General features: G+C 32.7%; 1 protein-coding gene across 5 annotated transcripts; it reads left to right on the top strand.

The window, feature by feature from the left end:
* Positions 1–11,548: 11,548 nt before the first annotated feature.
* Positions 11,549–20,746, top strand: LOC105636370 (pre-mRNA-splicing factor of RES complex protein). 5 transcript variants are annotated; one of them, XM_089716489.1, is made up of 9 exons: positions 11,549–11,943; positions 14,745–15,030; positions 15,128–15,956; positions 17,234–17,298; positions 17,738–17,799; positions 19,010–19,113; positions 19,877–19,949; positions 20,113–20,293; positions 20,528–20,746. In XM_089716489.1, the coding sequence occupies exons 2-9, from the start codon at positions 14,835–14,837 to the stop codon at positions 20,611–20,613; spliced, it is 1,596 nt and encodes a 531-aa protein (XP_089572615.1). In that variant the 5' UTR covers positions 11,549–11,943; positions 14,745–14,834; the 3' UTR covers positions 20,614–20,746. The 5 variants fall into 5 exon arrangements, with proteins under 5 accessions (XP_089572615.1, XP_012075020.1, XP_020536016.1 ...); XM_012219630.3 differs by having other exon boundaries at positions 14,665–15,030; XM_012219635.4 differs by lacking the exon at positions 11,549–11,943 and adding an exon at positions 13,949–14,107 and having other exon boundaries at positions 14,665–15,030.
* The last annotated feature ends 99 nt before the right edge of the window (positions 20,747–20,845 follow it).

Genomic DNA, 20,845 nt, shown 5'->3' with positions numbered 1-20,845 from the left:
TCAACATAAGATCGACTTTCATCATCCAATCTATCTATTAAATCTTCAACAACTTGCATCGGTTGCGTATCAACCCTAACTTCTTGAAATGGCTCCGATACTGTGAGTGAAGCAAATTGTTTGGTTTCAAGTGCATGAACAACTGATCTAGCCTTGATTTTACACACTGCCATCCAATTGCAATGATCTCGTTTAAATGATGGATATGGGACATAGTACACCTGTGTAGCTTGCATTGCCAACACAAAAGGTTCATACTTTGTATATCTTCTTCTTTGATTAATATCTACCAGATTATACTTAGGATGAACCTTCGTGCCAATGTTTGGCATAGGATCAAACCATTCACATTTGAATAAGATTGTGCACTTCATTGGTAGGCCTAGATATTCTAACTCCAAAACCTCAACCAATTTCCCATAAAAATCGTTTGACATGTCACTGTAGTTTGATCCCTTTATGCAAACACCGTTGTTCATTGTCTTTCTGCTTCTCCCATAAACCTCAGTGTGAAACTTGTAACCATTTACAAAGTAGCCAGAGTAGGCATTAGCAACCGGTAGAGGTCCCTTTGCTAGATCCGTAATGAATATGTTATCAATATCGATTCCCGAGCTTCGAGCCTATGGGAAATAGTAATGACATGAGTGAGATTTAATAAATGTACATTCCATGTTATGTACATTGAAAGTAACTTACATAATATTTGAACCATTCTGCAAATTCGGAGTCCAGCTTTGCATCAACTGCAGTATCAGTCAAATTAGGATTTTGAAGCCGCAAAAGATTGATATATATCCTATTTATCAACGAACCAAATTAGCATAAATATGATTTAACAACGGCCCACGTCAAGTTTAGACTATCTACATTATGTATACTTACTGTACATATGGTGTAATCTCTTCGCAATTCAATAAAATATAGGTTTGAGCCGCTTGTATCTCTGCATCAGTTAATCGTCTTTTTTTTTTATTTACCAATCGTACGCCCAGGATAGGTGAAAATTTTTAGATTTCCTTCAAACTCAGATTGTACGCGATCTCCTCCGTCATCGTTACGTGGCACTCTCCGGTGCTTGGTGAAAACATGTTGGTCAAAGTAGTGTGAACAGAATATGGAAGCTTCTTCCACCAAATATGCATTGCAAATTGATCCCTCGACCTTTGCCTTATTGCGCATATTCTTTTTAATTTTATGCAGGTGTCTGTCATTGTACAATGCCAATATGTAAGTATGAGTTCAAATAAATGATGTAATCATTAGAATGAGATGTTAGTGAATCACCTCTCAAATAGATACATCCATCGATATTGTACCGGTCCTGCTAAATGACATTCATAGGGCAAATGAATCGGCAGATGTTCCATAGAATCAAAGAAGCCAGGTGGAAAAATTCGCTCCAATTTGCACATTACTACTGGGATTTCTCGCGCTAATTGGTCCATATCATCGCATCGGATAACAGTCATCGTCAATTCCTTGAAAAAGAGACTCAATTCTGTCATTGCTTCCCAATTTTTTTCCTGGTAATAATTCCCGGAATGCCACATGGATCAATCTTTGCATGAAAACATGGCAGTCATGGCTTTTCATGCCAAACAATCTGTACTTCCTCATGTCCACACATCTACCCATATTTGAACAGTAGCCATCTGGAAACCTTAATGATCGTAACCATTCGCACAATAATTGCCTTTGGGGTTTATCTAAACAATAACATGCCTTTGGAAACTTACCAGTAAGTACAAATTGATCGAGTTCTGGTCGACGAAAAATTTCCTTCATGTCTGCTCTCGCTTCTGCATTATCCTTGGTTTTCCCTTCAATGTTCATGACAGTGTTGAACAGATTTTCAAACACATTTTTTTCTATGTGCATCACATCAAGGTTATGACGGATAAGAAGTGAACTCCAGTATGGCAAATCCCAGAAGATGCTTCGCTTTTTCCACCCGCTATTCCTGCCAATTCTTGTATTTGCCTCATCTGCACCTAACTCTGTAACTTTCATAAGCCCCAGATCTTCAATTTCTTGTAATATTTCAGCTCCAGACTTCACAGGCGGAGGGGGTTGAACAATAGTCGTGTTCTTTCTAAAGCATCGTCGATTTCTCCTCCAAGGGTGAGATTCTGGTAAGAATTTGCGATGACAATCAAACCAACATTGTTTACCTCCATTCTTTAGTGTAAATGCATTAGTGTTTTCCATGCAATGAGGACAAGCCAATTTGCCTGCCGTACTCCTCCCAGATAACATTTCAAATGCTGGAAAATCACTGATGGTCCAAAGCAAAGCAGCTCGCATTATGAAATTCTGATTGGTCGAAATATCGAATGTTTCAACCCCATATTCCCATAAATAATTTAGTTCGGCAATCAAAGGCTGCAGAAACACATCAATTTTGTGTTTTGGATTAGTAGGGCCAGGAACAATAACACACAAAAACAAATATTCATCTTTCATACACATTGACGGTGGTAGATTATATGGTGTCACAATGACAAGCCATGATGAATATTGTTGTCCTGATTGGCCAAACGACTGAAACCCATCAGTACAAAGCCCCAATCTCACGTTTCTCATATCAGCAGCAAACACAGGTTGAATGTTATCAAAATGTTTCCATGCTTCAGAGTTTGACGGATGAGTCATTATACCATCCTCATATTCATGCAAAGCATGCCATGTCATGTGTTCAGCTGTTGCCTTAGATGCATATAACCTTTGAAGGCGAGGAACAAGAGGGAAATAATACATCTTCTTGAAAGCCTTCTCTCTTTGTACTCTACTAGTCCCTTGACCCCGCCGTTGATATCTTGGAAGATTACAAAACTTGCATTCTCTGAATTCCGAGTCAACACCCCAGAATATCATATAATTATTACGACAACAATCAATCTTTTCTATCGATAGTCCCAATCCCCGAACTAATTTTTTTGTCCGACAAAAATTATCAACCATTGAATGGCCTTTAGGCAACATTTCCCTTGCTAACTGCACAAAATCATCGTAACACCTTTCTGAAAAATGGTGCTCCGCTTTCATGTGTAGTAATCGTGCCACAACAGATAGAACTAAATGATTCTTGCATCCAGGCCACAGTTCACTGTTAGCTGCACTTAGCATGTCAAACAATTGTTGTGCTGCTACGTTTAGCGATTCCTCCATATTATCCCAATCACATTGTACTCTACTCGCATTGATTACCATATCATTGCATTGATTACCATACAGAAATTGATAAGGCTGAACTTCTAAACTTATCGGAATGGAGTGGCCTGACCCACTGACAACTCGAGGTTCACCATGATGTATCCATTCGTAATAATTTTCCACGAACCCATTTTTGCACAAATGAAGTTTCACTGTATCGATGTCTAAGAAGGCTCGATTTCGACACTTCTTGTGATTACATGGACACCTCAACTTATTACCATCCATAAAACTAGGATTACCAACCGCAAACTGTATAAACGCCTCCAATCCTTGCAGGAACTCTTATCTTAATATCCCATTGACCTCGAACCTCCAGTACATCCAATCTCGATTATTTCGCATTTTTTTTTTACCTAATTAACAATGTGTTTATAAAGGGTAAATTATATGTAATTGCATTAGTCTAAACCATCCTTAAAACATGCCACTAATGTAATGTTCAATTTACACTTATAAATAACTAAGGTTATTTCTATAATAAGGGTAACTATATATAAATGTAAAATCACTAAGTTCATTAATTCAATACAAAGGTTATATATATATATGCCTACTATAATAAAGGTAAGTGTACTATTCCACATATTGAATTTTTTGAAAAAAATTCTGCAGCATTTGGCACAACACAATCAAATCTCAAATACAAAGACACTTCAATAAACACTTCTATATCATACCAACATTCTCCAAAGGCAAAATGGCCACTACTAGGCCTCCAATCCAAACTCATCATTCATTTAATAAAAACATATTTAAGAATAATAACGACAATAATATAAAATAAAGAAAAACACGGCCAAAACTTCTTAAGAAAGAGTTGCCAATAATTAAGAACATGTAATAACCTAATATTGCATTAAGTCTTTAATTATGTTTAAATTGCTCAACCGCCAATACCGACCCTGTACATTATCTTTTGGTACAAAATAAACGAATAAATTGTTCCAACTTTACTCTTTTTTTTTCCTAGTAAATAGTCAGAAAGAACTCATTTCTGAAAAAAAATATATATTATTCATTAATTTGGTTCATAGATAGACTCATAAATTAGGTCTAAATAAGTTGTTATCACGCAGAAATTGAACAATTATTGAAGAAATTCAGTTCTACAAATTGAATTTTTCAGCTTCGTTATTATCCTTCATAGTTTTCATGAAGCTCAAGTTTGTGATTATTATATCTATATATATTTCGAATTATTTATAAGTTGTTAATTTTCAAATAGGTTTAGGTTAATTTAAAATTCCATCAACTCATAAATTCAATTTAAACTTATTTGAAACTGAAAGTTGCCTCCTGTACATCCATCTTTATAAGTTGCATAATGGGGAGCGGTAGCGGTAATCTATTTTCTGCTTCATCAATTCTTTAGTCTCCTACTTAAATGTTTCTTTGCATTGTTTACTTTTTTTTAATGTTTGTTTAATATTTTCTATTAGTTTTTTATTTATAGAATTCGGTTTATTTCTTTTACTGTAGTGTTGAAAGGAAATGATTGTGAATATTATTCAGATTCTGTTGCTTTTTGTAATTATCATTTTTAGATTTTGAGCATGTGTTATCTATTGTTTGTCTTTTCTCTTTTAATTTAATTATATTGGAACTATTTTATAAACTTTGTTTGCACATATTACTCGCTGATTACGCATGTTGTTATCATAATACAGCTCAAATTTTAGATATATTCCACCAACTGTACATAGTTTAAAGATACTTCTGCAGAAATTCTAAATGAAATTAGGTAACAGGTAACTTATTAAATTTATTATTATATTCCTTACCTTATTTGTGCAGGCAGCAATTGTTTATCCTTTGATATGAAACTAAATATCAACATACGTGTTTTTGTTTATAATGATTTTTCTTTTAGCAATTATAATATTTGGCGTTATTATCAATATATTTTTAATTAGTGACAAATCAAGTAATTTGGATATAATTGAAATTTAAAAATTAAAATAATTTATTATTAATTGATAGAATTATTATAGAAATTAAAATGAATTATGAGTATTATGGAAGATTTAGCATAATTATAACATTAACAACAACAACAATAATAATAAAAATAATAATAATAATAATAATAATAACAGAAACAATTTAATAGAATAATAATAATAATAATAATAACAGTAACAATTTTAATAACAATAATAATAATAATAATAATAATACTAATAACAACAACAACAATAACAATATTATTTTTCAAATAATAACAATAACAATATTAATAATAATAATAATAATAATATTATAACAGTAACAATTTACACCAAAAATAATAATAATAATAATAATAACAACAACATTAACAACAACAACAATAATAATAATAATAATAATAATAATAACAGTAACAATAATAATAAATTGCAAAAAACACATAAATCACAAAAAGAAAAAAAATTCGAAAAAAAATAAATTGCAAAACTAATTACCTCAAAACGGTGGCGAACGGCGTTTAGGAGTGACCGGATCTGCAATGGAGCGGCGGTGGCGGCGTCAGGCGGGCTGGAGCGGTGTCAGGAGGGGCTGGAGCGGCGCTGCGAACGGAGGAGAGGAGAGGAGAGGAGAAGGAGAAGAAAGAAAGAAGAAGGAAAAGAAGAAAGAGGGCGTCTGGCGTTTAAAGCCCTAAATTTTGCGACCGACGCATCGGTTGCAAATTTCATTAGTATCGGTCGCAAATTTTAATTCTGCGACGTCGTTTTACTTGATGACAAAATTGCAACCGATTTGCGACTCAAACTGTCGGTCGCAAATAATCGATCGCAATTCTGTCGCCAATTGATCTCAGAACCTATTCCTAATTTTAAAGCGAGCAATTTTACGACGGAAATATATTTAGTCGCAAAATCGGTCGCAAATTTTAATTCTGCGACGTCGTTTTACTTGGTGACAAAATTGCAACCGATTTGCGACTCAAACTGTCGGTCGCAAATAATCGGTCGCAATTCTATCGCCAATTGATCTCAGAACCTATTCCTAATTTTAAAGCGAGCAATTTTACGACGGAAATATATTTAGTCGCAAAGCGGTCGCAAATCCGTAGTGTCAGGGTCACAAATTGAAAATCAAACTCGCGGGAATTTTCAGCGCTAAAATCTACGACTGTTTGTCTATTGGTTGTAAAGAGGTTGTAAAATTGCAACCGATTTTAGTCGGTCACAATTTAGCGTTTTTTTTGGTAGTGTTTAGTCTCAAAATTTAGACTTATCAGAGTTGGAAACTGTAATAAGTGATTGCAGGTTGCTATTAAAGCAAAAGATCTAATATTTCTATTAGTTGGATTAGGCGACAAGCAAATATAGGAGCTCACAGTCTAGCCAGAGCTTCCTATACTTACACTAGGAACCACGTTTGGGATAGTGTATCCATATGCTTAGTCTCTTTTTATCACTCAATTTAATAATAGTATGAGTTTTCTCTCTTCAAAAATAGGGTTATGCTTTATGATTTTTTTTTTATTTATATGAATGCAATGTATCATCTAAATATTTATCTGCTTTATATTTTTGATTTTTATTTAGATATTTATTTATTTAATAAATTATAATTAATATAAAACTACATTACTATGTTATGTTTTTTTTTTTTTTTCTAATTTACTAATTTTGTAGTAGACAACAATATAGAAAACCAACAACTAATGTTGAACATAATGATACCTCTTGCTACACCGCAAAAATAATGGAGTATTAGAGTGTTAGTCTCTAAGGATCTAACTATAAAAAATACTTCAAATTTTGAGTCATATAATAATTACATCTTAAATTCAGCTTAACTCCTCAAGCATCCCAATTGCAATTTTGTTTAGGGGGAGGGAGATGAAGGATGGTGTTGGTATGGTGTTGATTAGGTGAAATACATAGTTTCACTTAACTCATCTCATGTTTAAATGAACTCAAGTCTTTTGTGTAGATCTCACATATATTATATTTTACCATTGATTTTGACTGATTCAAAATTAGAGTGCAATATTGACAAAAAATTACAAAAGGATGTTTGACGGGTTAGGTTTAATTTATGGTGTAATTGTTACAAGACGCAAAGTTGGGGGTATTTTTTATTGTTAGACCGTTTTTAAGTTTAATTTCATTGAACCTTACAAAAGGAAATATACTGGATTTTTAGAAAAATAATATTAGATGATTTTAGGTAAATATATCCAAAAAAAATTGCAAAAATAATTTTCAATATATTCAAAATATTAATCAATAGTATTATAAAAATTAAAAACTAACAATAGCCATTTAAATGTTACAATGAACTTATCTTCTAAATTTCATAAGAAACTTCGAGAGGGACAACGAGACAAATAATGTGTTTATGCATAATAAAATTGTACAATTTATATAAGTTAATATTTATAAATTGAATGAAGAAAATAAAACTATTTATCTTTATGTCAATAACTTATTATTTACTTTGCTGGTTTATGCAAATATAAGCAACACAGATAGATCAAAATAAATAAAATAAATTAAAAAAAGATTAAAAAAAATAATTAAGAACAACAAGTAACATGTGACGAGAAACATGCATATGTAACACATGTAAAAATTTTTAAGACAATCAAATAATATATCAAATGCATTTACTAAAAAATAGAAATATAATAATAAATCATGACAATTAAAATTAGATTTTAAATTTTAATAATAAATAATGATAACTAAAATTAGATTAAAAAATTAATAATTATATTATATAAAAATTATAAATAAAAAATTAATTAACGTGTAAAAACAACGAGTACAAAAATGTTTAATGCATGTTAAAAAAAGACTAGTATAGTAGAACATAATAAATCAAGATCAAATTTCCTTTATCTTTTAGAATAAAATTAAATCCTTTATCTTATTTAGTATATAATATAATTTCTTAGTTTATACAATAGAATTTAGGTTTAAATAGGAAATTAATATGATAAATTACAGTTAAATTATCTTTATTTTTTCAACCAATAAAATTAAAATTCTTAAAAATATTATATTCTTATCATATTGAATATACGTTATATAGTATATAATATAATTTTTTATTTTATATAATAAAATTTAGATGTAAATAGGAAATTAATATGATCAATTAAAATTAAATTATCTTTATTTTTTCAACCAATCAAATTAAAATCTTTAATGATATTTTTATCGATCCATAAATTTAGTAGGGGCATTTTTGAAAATGCTAATATTTCTCCCACCGATTTCCGTTTAGATAGACAGATTATATATATATATATATATATATATATATATATATATATATATATATATATATATATATATATATATATAATATTATAGATTATAAGATATTACAATCAAATATTAAATATTTTTTAAAATTAAAGTTTTTAAATGGCAAGTGGGGGTATTCGACAAGAAGATTCTATTTCTCCATACTTAATTATTTTGTGGATTAAATATTTGGCGCATGTTATTCAGCAAGGTGTGTCTAATGTAGTTTGACAATCCATTCCTTTATCTTGTAGGCCCCTAATTTGTCTCATTTATTTTTTACCGAGGACATGATTCTCTTTGCGGAAGCTTCAAAATCCTAGATGGGTATCATCATGGATATTTTAACCAGATTTTCTATAGCTTCAGATCAGAAAATTTTTCAGAAATCTCGTTTTTATTGTCTTCTTCAGTTGAAAGTCAAATAACTGATGGATTATGTAAGAGTTTTGGTATCCCGTTAACCTAAGATATGGGCAAATATTTAGGTGTCTTGATTCGTCAAAAGAGGGTAAGTAGGATAATTTTTCTTATATTTTAGATCAAATGAAGCAGAAGTTGACAAGGTGGAAAGCTAATTTTTTGTTTATGGCTGACCGGATCATTATGTTACAATCAGTTCTCTCCTCCATCCATGCGTCTACTATGCAAATGTGTTTACTTCCTATTTCTCTTTGTAATGAAATGGAGAGAATTGTAGGAATTTTATTTGGAAAGGTTTAGATAGGTCCAATCGAGTTCACCTTGTGAATTGGCAAACAATTCAGCATCCCCGCGTCAATAGGGGCTTAGGGGTCCATAATATGAGGATTATGAATATGGCTTTACTGGGTAAGCTGGGGTTATTGGGTAAGCTGGGGCGGTGGATTAGTGGGGATGCTAATTCGCTCTAGGTTAAAGTTTTTAGTAACAAATATTTTCATGGTCGTTTCTCTTGGGATTGTCAATCGGTTCGGTTTGGCTCTCATATTTGGTGAGGTATCAGAAGTGGTTTAAAGGGCATTGTTAAGGATGTTAGAAGTGGAATTGCTCCTAATTTTTGGACTGCTTCTTGTTTGCCTTATGGACCTTTGGTCGGTCATGCTACTACTCCTTTTAACGATTTTACCAAGTCTCTAAATGTTCGCCACCATTAGGATGTTTCTAGGGAATGAAGATGGGATCTTTTGGAAGGTAAATTGATATAGTAAGGAACTAAAAGTACAAATATCCAGTAGAGAACAATAGAAAAAATCAATCCAAAGAGAAATTTAGGGAAGAAGAACTTGAACTGTTGTATTTGATTAATGTAAAAAAAATTCCAGAATAGAGTGGAAGAAATTGAAGATCAACTCGGCTGGTTACAGGTACTCTCTCAAGAAAAAGAAATAACATAAGATAGAAAATTCTTGATCCAAAGAGAATCAAGCTAGGAGACATGAAGGTTTCCCTAGCAGAAAATCCTGCTCAGTAATCACAACTTTTCTGAAGATGCTCTCCTATAATCACATCCCTCCTTTTATCAATTAGAGTTGAGTTGGTTGTTACTAGATGGGATATCTGTCTCTATCACAGAGGCTGGTTTTGATTCTAACCATAATTCTAAGGCAGCTTTTCCTATATTGATGCCAGCTCCTCCTTCCTTATGTCTCCTTGAGTAAACCTTGAGGGGCTTTGGGCTGGGTCTATCATAAATTGCCTGATTCTTTGATAATTTAAAATGACAAGTCCTTTGTACTAATGAAGACTAGTAGGATAATATAATTTAGGTTGTGCAACTTCTGGTTCTTTATGGTGAAATCTGCATATAGTTTGCTGGTCAATCATGGTTTATCTCCTATTTCCAATTTATGGAAGCTCATATTGAAAGTCCATATGCCACATAGGATTTGTTTATTTTTATATCAGGTAGCTCGTGAGAAGATTTTACGTAATTTTGAGAGATGTAGAAGAGGAATTACTGCTGATGCTTCTTATAACTGCCATTCTCAAGCGAAATCGTACTATATGTATTGCATGATTATTATCTCACCCAATAAGTATGGATTTTTTTTTCCCTGTTCATGATTTCTGTACTGATTTTGCTACTAGTTCACTTTGACAATGGTTATTATCAAATCTTTCTTCATTAGGGATCACCTCTGTTGGTGTTTCTTGGGGTGTTACTTTAGTCATGTGCTTGTGGTGGATTTGGAAGTCAAGAAATGCTAGAACCTTTGATCCTTTGAATGCAGTTGAGCTTTCTTATAATTTCTTATAGTCGAAAGTGTTGAAGTGTGTCAAGCTTAGGATAAGGACACTGATGTAATGAGATCTCCTCATGGTTCTTCGTTTATGCTGATTTCTTGGAACCCTACTAATAGGGGCATATGGGAGTGCCTCTGGTCACCTGGGTTTAGCTGCTTATGTTGGACTTTTCGTTCTTCGAATGGGAAATGGCAGTTTGGCTTCTCATCGGCATTGGGCATTTATTATGCTATTGATGCTGAACTTTGGGTGATTTATAAAGCCTTGACTATTGTGTGGGAGAAGGGATAGAGGCAAATTCAAGTACAATGTGATTGTCAAGTTGCGGTGTATTTACTGTCATCTTAAGTTGTGACGGTTATTGCAAAAAAATTTAATGGAAACTTATGAGAAATCTCAGCATTGTCCAGTAACAGCTTTTAACTTACCTTTATAAGTTATTAAAACATCTAACAACTACTAAAATAGATAATTTTACCGAAGAATCTATTTATCTACAAAAACGTTTTACTACCATAAATGCAATATGAAAACAAAAACTATATAAATATATTTAATATTAACTAATGACATCACGCATTGTAGCAAATTTGATTTTTTATAGAGGGTTGAAATATCAAATTTATTATGGTTCTTAGAAAAAAAATCTCAAATTTATTATTGAAAAAGTTAATTACCATAAAACTTAAATTATGTAAAAAAAAAAAAAAACCTTAGAAAAAACTAGCCACTAAAAAAATGAAATCTGAATTTTCTTTTTCCTTTAATTTTTAAACTAAGTGGCACGCTTCATGATCTGAATTCAAGTAACTTGATTCAAATCTGCTTCATAGAAGTGACACTAGAAATAATTTGAATCCGACCCGACCGATTATAATATCAGTCATTCACCGATTCCACCGGTTTTCAACACCCACATCGCTGCACCGCCTCCCTCTTCTTCAATTCAAACTTTTCTTATTCCTATTCTTATTTAAAATTAGTACTTCAAATTTCTAATACAATCATGTTGTGTTGAGAGGATTCGTCATATCAGTCTACCCAAACGGACTCACCATGAGAGTTAGAGAGTGAGTTTGAATTTCATTCACAAATCAACTATTTTGTTCAACTGCTCAGTATTTGTGTTTGGCTTGTGTGAAATTTGCCTGGCAATAGTGAGAATTTGAAGGAAAATAAACCTCCTTCGACAATTCTCTTTTTCTCGACTTTCCAGCGAGCTCAAGCATATCCGGCAATTCTCTTTACTAAGGTTGGTCGAAAATCGAACCTATGCTTTCGATTAACTTATTCTTGATTGATTTGGTAATTGAATGAAGATTGAAGGGGGTTTAGAATTTAGGTTTCAACTTGAATAAAATTTTGGGATTTTGGTAAATTAGGCATGGGATGGTGAAATTGATTTGGGAGTTGAGTTCTACATGAACCACGACTAAAATTTGAATCTTGAAGAATTCGGTAACCACCGCCCCTCCGACCACTGTAGACGGCGGCGTCTTTAGTGACCGAAAATTGTTATAGTAGGCAGAATGATCCGTCTGATGTGTAGGTGATGCATAAGTAATTAGTTTTGCAATTAGATGCCATTAGATACTTGAAATATTAATTGATACAATTAGACAAATATGCCTCAAAGTCAAAAATCATAGAAATTGAGAAAACGAGAGTTAAGATAATCCTAGAAAAATGTTGTTAGTTAATTAACTGAAGTAATCATCTTTAATAATAGCTAGAAGTGATCAATGGTTTGAAATAAGCATAAGAGTAAGGTTCTAGCCATTTAATGGAAATTCAAATTGCAAGGTTCTAGTTTGTTGTGTAATAATCGATTTTATTTGATAAAAAGAAAATGTAAAGATGATGTTTTAGATTGACGGAAACTCAAAGGAATTGAATCAATGGAACTGATTTGGTTATCAAATTAGATATCAATAATAATGAATTATGAATTTATTAAACTGTAAGCATTGTAAATGCCTATGAACTTGATTGGACATTGTAAATTGCATAGATCAAGTTCAGATTATTATTACCATTGCTGATAAGAACTTGCTTTTTTTTTTTTTTTTTTTTTTTTCATGTAGTATATAATAGATGTAGATATATACGCATGATGATGTCGAAACTAGGAAGATATAATATTTTGGGTTTTTTATGAACTATTTGTTGGTTTCTTATGAACTATTTGTTTGGTTTCTTATGAGAAGGTATGGTTGGTTTCTTATGAACTATTTGTTTTACTTTTCATATGACCATTGTTTTCGCGTAATTTTGATCTGGATCTGGTTGATAGGTTTCTTTTATACTTTTGTTTGGGTTTTTGTTATTTTATTTAAAGCTTTGGGAATGGTTGGTAAACTGCATTGATTTCACAATATTGCCATTTTGCTTCCTGTGTGGTGAGAATGGTTGTGTGGTGACCTCCATTGATGGAGGATGGAAAATGGAGGTTTATTAGGACTGAAACGGAGAAAAAAAGCCTAACCCTAACCATTGATGTTAATTAGGGGTGGGTTAATTTTAACTCCACCTGCTTAGATGGGATGGGACTGAGTTTGGGGTTCAGTTATACGGACAGAATGAAATTGAAGTATAGGAGGTCAGTTACCCCCGCTATCCCAATCCATTAAGCAAATATATTTCATAGATGTTAGAATAGAACCCATGACCTCCCTACAACAATTAAGCTATGTTGCCACCAAACTACTTAATATCTTTTTTTTTTTTTTTATTTTTTTTTATTTTTTTATTTATATATATATATATATATATATATATATATATATATATATATATATATATGAATATTTGGATAGTAATATAATTTTATTCATAAGAAAAATTTAATAAAATTATATACATTGAATTATAGTATCTTAATAATTTAAATTTAGTTTTTTTACATAAAATATATTACACAAAATTATATATATAGTATTTGTGTGTTAGTAATTTATTTGAACTTTTGTAGTTTGATACTTATTTATTAAAAATTAAAAAAGGTTATAAACCTACTAGACATATTCTCTAATTAAAAGGTATTAAACTTAATACTTTACCTAATATTATTATTATTACAATTACTATAATATTAATTATAGCCTTTTAATTAATAGTTAGTGTAATAATAACAATAACAATAACCTATTTTATTGTCAAACGACGTAGTTTGATGCAGGAGGTTTAAATGAATCCACACACAAAACTACGTCGTTTGAGCTTAAGATTGCATTTTAACGATACAAATAAAACAAAATTCTTCCCAACTAAACATCAGCGCCGCTCCTTCTCTTCTTCTATGGTTCTACCCATTCAGTCTTATTGCTTTTTCTACCCCTCCCCGTTGCTTCTTTGCGTGGCCGTCGCCGTCGCCTGCGCAGCAGTCCTCTGCTCTTCAACCCTAGTACCAGTGCCAGGTCCTCCATTTGTATTCTTGAGTTTTATTTCGTTCTCGATTTATTTATTTTTTCCAGTTCTCCTTCGTCCCTTTTCCTTTTTTTTTTTTTTTTTTTTTTTTTTTTTTTTTATAAATACATATAAACAGACAAAGAGGAGGAATTATTAAATGTCTTGTTGAAGTAATTTGTGGCTTTATCCAGGAGATATATGTTTATTGTTTTATTATTTTCATTTGTGGGTTTTGTGCATGTTTTATTTGTTATTCTCCATCTAAAATGGTTTACTTTTTAGATGAAATTATTATATTTCTATCCTAGATGAAAGAGGAGTTTTGTTTGTTGAATTTATCTTCACTTTCTTTCTCCCAATACTGTAAAAACTTGCTGTAGCTAATTATAATTTTCTCTTTAGTCTTTTATTGTATGTATTATTTATTTCTGTTGAATTTTAATTCTTTTGTTCTATTCTAAGATTACTGGTACTGTTGTTCTAGAACATTTCAGGTTAAATTGTTTTATTATTTCAGGTTGAATTTTAATGTATTATATATGTATATATTTTTTTGCATTTTCAGTTTCTGTTTTTCAGCGGATTCGGTAGTATGCCGTTAATTCTAAACGGATTCGGGGTACTTAAATTGATTGTTGGGTTCAGATTCGGGTAGTTGATTTCTAGCGGGTACCTGCCCTGCTGCCATCCCTAAACATTTATACCAGGAAGCGGTGAGGGCATACATTCTGAACTATGGCAGCTCAAACTTCTGGAACCAAGTCCCTAAAAGAATATTTGAGAAGGTATGAAAGCATCAATGAGGAAGAGAAGAAAAAGAAAAAGAAGAAGAAGAAAGTGAAATCTGATGGGCCTGGTGTTTTGGTTGTGGATGAAGATCCTGTCTGGCATAAGCCTATAAAACTTGAAGAAGAGGAAAATGATTCAGCTGGTAAAAGGATTCGATGCTCAAACATTTGGTGTATAATTCATCCAATATTAAATTAAGTTTTGTTTATTTAATGGGTTTATGCTTTAATGTTCTGCAGATGAAGAAAAACCTCAAGTGGATGAAGATATAGAAGTTAAAAGAATGAAGAGGTTGGAGCAACTTAGAGCCAAATGGGCTAATAATGCCATAGCTGAAGATGGAAGTGGATGGGTTTCACTCTCTCCTAAACGAGCGAATTTTGTTAATCAAGATTCTGATATGTCTCCACCCTGTAGGCAGAGTACACGGAACGATACACCCTCACCTGAGCCTAGTGAGAGGCCTTCGGCTGGGGGTAAAGATGCAGACTTGTCACCACCATGGCAGCAACAGAAACGCCACTACATTCCACCACCCGAATCTGATTTGTCACCTCCTCGTAAGCGAAGGATTCAAAATGATACACCTTCACCAGACCCACCATCAAAGCCTTCAAGAGAAGTTGCCGACTTTTCACCTCCTCGGCAGCCGCGAAAACACCATTATTCCCCATCACCTGAACCTGATACAAAACTCAGGTATTCCAACAGTCCACTTCCTGATTTGTCACCACCCCGTAAGCAAAGGATAGGGAAAGATGCTGATTTGTCACCTCCAAGACAGCAGCGGAGAAGGCATCATACTCCGTCCCCTGAACCCCAAAATTCCCCAGGGCCAGATCTCTCACCGCCAAGGAAAAGCAGAAAAGGTGTTGATAAATTGGCATCACTAGATCTTTCTCCACAACGGTTGCCTAAGAATTCAAGTTCAATTATGAATGGTAGCTCCCATGACAAGAAGGGTTCATCTGACCTGGTTTCCTCAAAGGATCGGCCAAAAACTGGTTTGATTTCTGGCCGTGATATCCAGGAAGAGATATCTAAACTTAAGAAGGATGATTTATTGAGGTAACAACTCTCTAAGTACATAAAACTACTTCTTTGTGCTAATTTATTCCATTGATATAGTCACATTCCTGGTCAGTGAAGTATCTGTTGTTCTTTATAAATCGAATTCTGGTTAAATTTTTATGGTTTCTTCAAAATGAACACCATATTTAACGTCTGATTAGCCAGATTTAGGTATCAACCAGCTAGCTCTGAAAGCTAATTGTCTTATAGTTGTAGCTGATTTGTATCTTCCTTCTCCCTTTGATTTGTTTGTCCCTCACAAAATGTGAGATTGTAAATTCTATTCCTGGGTTCTTAAGCTGTTTAAGTTGATTGCTTTACAACCGAAAAAGTTCCTATACAATTCAATAGCTTGAACTATTCTTTGACAAGATGAACTAGGTTGTTATACAATGTTTGAACACATATGGTATTTTACAATAAAATGGTTTCTTTGTATTGTTTAGTATAGTAAAACTCTCGTAAATAATGCTAGCATGAGTTTGGTAACAGGACCAAAGTTTGGCCCTGTACTTTTCTGCAACACTGTTCTAAGGCTCAAAACAATGAAAATATATTAAACAAACAGGCTGTTTGAGATCATTTTTCACCTTTGATTTTAAGTCTACTAACATTTTCCATATTTTTCTCTTCATCCATATACATGTAAAACCATATTTATAAATTTGTTTTCTACCATCCTGTTAATGATGAAATATGCTTGTAGCATTGGAGAAAACTAGGATAGCCTTGTGGCCTAGGCTGCCACTGCATTGTCAATGTTAGGATTGTAGACTTGGTGATATTTGATGATGGGATTGCACTTGTCTTTTCAATTGACCTTGTGAGATGGACAATATTTCCAGCTTTGAGCTTGCAAACGCTTGCATTAGTGATCAACGTTATTGCTTGAATATTAGAATGCCAGTGCCTTTTGTTTTGGGAAAGAAACGATATTCATTTTGATACTCTTTTTCTTTTCTTGTTTTTTTCTTTCTTCTTAAAGAGCTTTCTCTTTTCCATTACTAAATTATAAGTTGGTTTGCTTTAAAAATATTCATAGGACTTAAGGTTTTGGTGATTCCATTTTATTTTGTTATCACTTGATCCGAACTACGAGTCATTTATGTTACTTTCAGTTAATATTGGGTGAATGATCAGGCTGATTTTTAAATCCCATGCTTTATTTTTTTCCTCAAGGATCTATTTCTTTCAATATTATAAAATGGACATTTGCTTATATTTTAGCAGATTGAATTTCATTTTTGTAATTTAGCATATATGCATTTTGGCAGGTTTCAACAGATGGATCCTAAAATGACTGGACAGGGTGCTGAACCAATATATCGTGATAAGAAAGGTTAGTTAAAAAAAACAAAAAAATTTTGTAACTGATGCTGCACCTGCATGTTCATATAGGAGGGAAAAAAGAACAACTTTTAAATGGAAATGAATAAAAGAAAGAGAATACTTTATAGAATAACCTAATAACTTCAATTCCAATTCTTAAAAACCTAATTCCAAAAATGTAGGTAAAAGAGCTTTTTCATCTTATATTGTCTCAAAGGCTTTGACGAACTACAAAAATTAAGGATGATTACCCAAAAAATTACAATTATGAATTTGATGTCCAAATGTCCAAGGTCCAAACTAACTTTCTATAATCCTCAACTTGTCTTCCATTTTCTGTACTGCATAGTCAAATGAGAATATCAACTTTGGAACTAGCATGTCCAAGCTAGATAAGGTATGTAAATTATTTATCTGTGCTTATGCATATACTTCATAAAACACTGCAGGGCAACGAATATCGAAGGAGGAATTTTTGAAATCAAAGCAAAAAGTAGAAGAAAAGCCTAAGGTACTTAAAATTTTATACTTAATCGTTGTTCTTTAGTTGTCTTGGTCTCAAATGTTTAAATTGTTGTCCCAGTTGTGCTAGTTATCATGGTGGCTTTCAATGATTATTATTCTTTTCTTGTGATTTCTATGATGCTTTGTGATAAAAGCATGTTTTTGGTTGTTTGTTGGAGTTAGTTTGAGGGCTTTTACAGACTGTTGTTCAGCTATTGGAGTTTTTGCGGTTTCTGCAGATTTATGCCTTTTATGTTAAATCATAAAACTGGAAAGAAACAAAAGGATACTAATGATATGATCTTATATTATGTATAAAGCAGAACTTGTATATTCATTAAGGTTCTCCTGAATACTTCTAATTGTATTTCTAGTTGATAGGTGTAAAGAAAGTATCCACACTAATTAGCCTAGTCTTTGTTGCTGTGAGGACAGGCAAGACTTGAGATCAAGTCCCATCAAGCTTTGGTCAAAATAGAGTCTAGGGGAGATGAGCTTCCCCTTTTTGTATGCTAGGCTCATTGCACTCCTAAAAAATAAAAAAATAAAAAAATAATTAAAGAATTTATGCACGGAACTTAACTAACTCAATTGCGAGTGAAAAGTGCTGGACAGGCACCCCTGATTACGGCAATCAATAAAATCAGATATCTTTTCCTTTGAACCTTTTATCTACTTCAGAAAGTGGTGAGAATTGACAGCTATTTAGCCAGGACTAACCACCCACACTCGTGCGCTTGACTTCAGTTTTGTTTGTTGCCATATGAGAGTTTAGTGTTCTGAAAAAAAGAAGTGCTTGATATGGAGTTGAAATTTGTGTTATCTTTTGGCAGTTAGTGTGTGAATATGTCTAAATTTGCTAAAGAGGTTTGATGTTTGAATTGGAGTTCCATTACCAAGCTTGTTAGAATGAAATGTTGAATCATTAAAGTTCTTAACAAATAGTGAAACATGAGAACCTGTGGCAATCAGGGGAGATACGAGCCTTCTTCGAATTAGAAATACATCTGTTGAGACTAGGAGTTTTCAATGCAATTAATTTGCATCATAATTATTAGAGTTATATCTACATGAATATGATATGGTTTGGCAATTGCTTTTTCTTTTTTCTCATTGAATTTAAATTTTTGCTGTGTATTTCATCCTTCAAGTATGTGGGCATTTGTTATCATTGGTTTTTTGGTTGTTCTTTAAGCATGGGAATTTTGTCCTGTCAGGAAAAGAAGTTAGAGTGGGGCAAGGGCTTGGCTCAAAAGCGAGAAGCTGAAGTTCGGCTGCAGGAATTAGAACTTGAGAAGGAGAAGCCATTTGCACGGACCAGGTAAGATTGAAATTGCCATTTAACAATTCAGAATCTTACTTTTTCTTTTCAACTTTATTTATCACTCTTATTAAAATGCTTTCCTTGTGACACCAGCCCATGGAAATTGGTCTGGAGAATAGAACCTTAGTTTCATACTAAATTAGCCATGAACGTAATAGTGAACATTCAATCATGATGGCATTGATGGAATTTCCATGTCGTGAATGGAAATACATATATATAGGGAAGAGAAAGGGCGGGTGGGAGCAATGAGTTTGTTTGTTAGATCAGTCATCTAGTGCAACAAAAGAGAGGTTTAAATTCACCTTTGTTGCAGACATATAGCAGGCATACATCTTGGAATTGATATAATGACATTAGTCATTCAATTAGTTCTGGATTAGCCAATTCAAGGAATAGTGCATGTGATGTAAATCTACGAGTTATTACTTCGTCCATTTAACTATTTTTTGGGGTTACTTTCCTTTTTCTTCGTTTCCTTGAATAACATATCATCCTTTATGTATACATGCATATGCACGTATATACAATATTATCGTTGTATCATGAAAACGAAGAAATTGGTTATAAAAAAAGAAATAAGCACAAAGAGATGTTGTTCGATCTATTATGTTGCCATAAATATATTCTTTTAATTACCACAAAATATGGGGAAAGAGGGCAGTCAGCAGAGCACATTTATAGAAAAACCACGAAATACTTTTCTTCCCTTCTGTGTTCATGCATATGGCAGTTCATTGGTTTATCTTCTGTTTCGCAGAGATGATCCAGAACTTGACAAAATGCTGAAGGAGAGACTAAGATGGGGTGATCCTATGGCACATTTGGTCAAGGTAGTTGATTGAATTGCTTGTTTACTTGCTTGAGATTATAGATAATTTGATAGACTTTATTGGCTGAAATTTCAACTACTTCGGCCTTAGTTTGACATCTTGAATTGAAATCACTTTTGTACAGGTTACATTCTTTACACTCTTTGATTTTAACATGTTGTAGAGAAAGCATTCTGAACCAGTTCTTCAAGATCTAGGGGACAGTGAGAAGATGAAGGAATCAGGGTTTATAGTTCCCCAGGGGATTCCTAATCACAGCTGGATAAAAAGAGGATTAGATGCTGCACCCAATCGATATGGCATAAAGCCCGGAAGACATTGGGATGGAGTTGATCGGAGTAATGGTAGGTTCATATCTATTTTACCTGAATTAATTGTTTACTTTTGTTGACTGGTAAGAAAGATCAATCTTTGCTATAAGGTATAATTTTAGGTATGATATTATCTCAGTCCTGTCCATTTCAGATTTCTCATGAGAGAAATCAGTGGTCAAATGAGGTTTCTTCTATTTTGGTGATTGGGAACAAAATAGAATATATATTGATTAGAACTGATCTTTTCTGCTGTCTATTTTGTAGGATTTGAGAAGAAAATGTTCCAGAGAGTGAATGAGAAACGAGCTACAGAAAGGGAAGCTTATCTTTGGTCTGTGTCTGACATGTAGATGTTTGTAAATATAAACTGTGGAAGTTTTGCAATTTGAATCCAGGCAACTTCAGCTTCATTAACGAGTTTCTGTTCATTGTCAGTGACAAAATGATTTTTAGCATATAAGAACTCCATTTATTCAGTTATTATCACAGTTTAGCAACTTGAAAATAAATATGAACAATCAAATGTAATTAAATAATGGTTAGAAAAAATTTCGAAGGACCTTACAAATTTTAAAAAAAAGA

This window comes from Jatropha curcas, chromosome 11 (assembly GCF_041381405.1).
Source record: "Jatropha curcas cultivar XTBG-Jc1 chromosome 11, XTBG_Jcur_1.0, whole genome shotgun sequence".
NCBI lineage: Eukaryota > Viridiplantae > Streptophyta > Magnoliopsida > Malpighiales > Euphorbiaceae > Jatropha > Jatropha curcas.
This window is presented reverse-complemented; position numbering and strand designations above follow the sequence as displayed.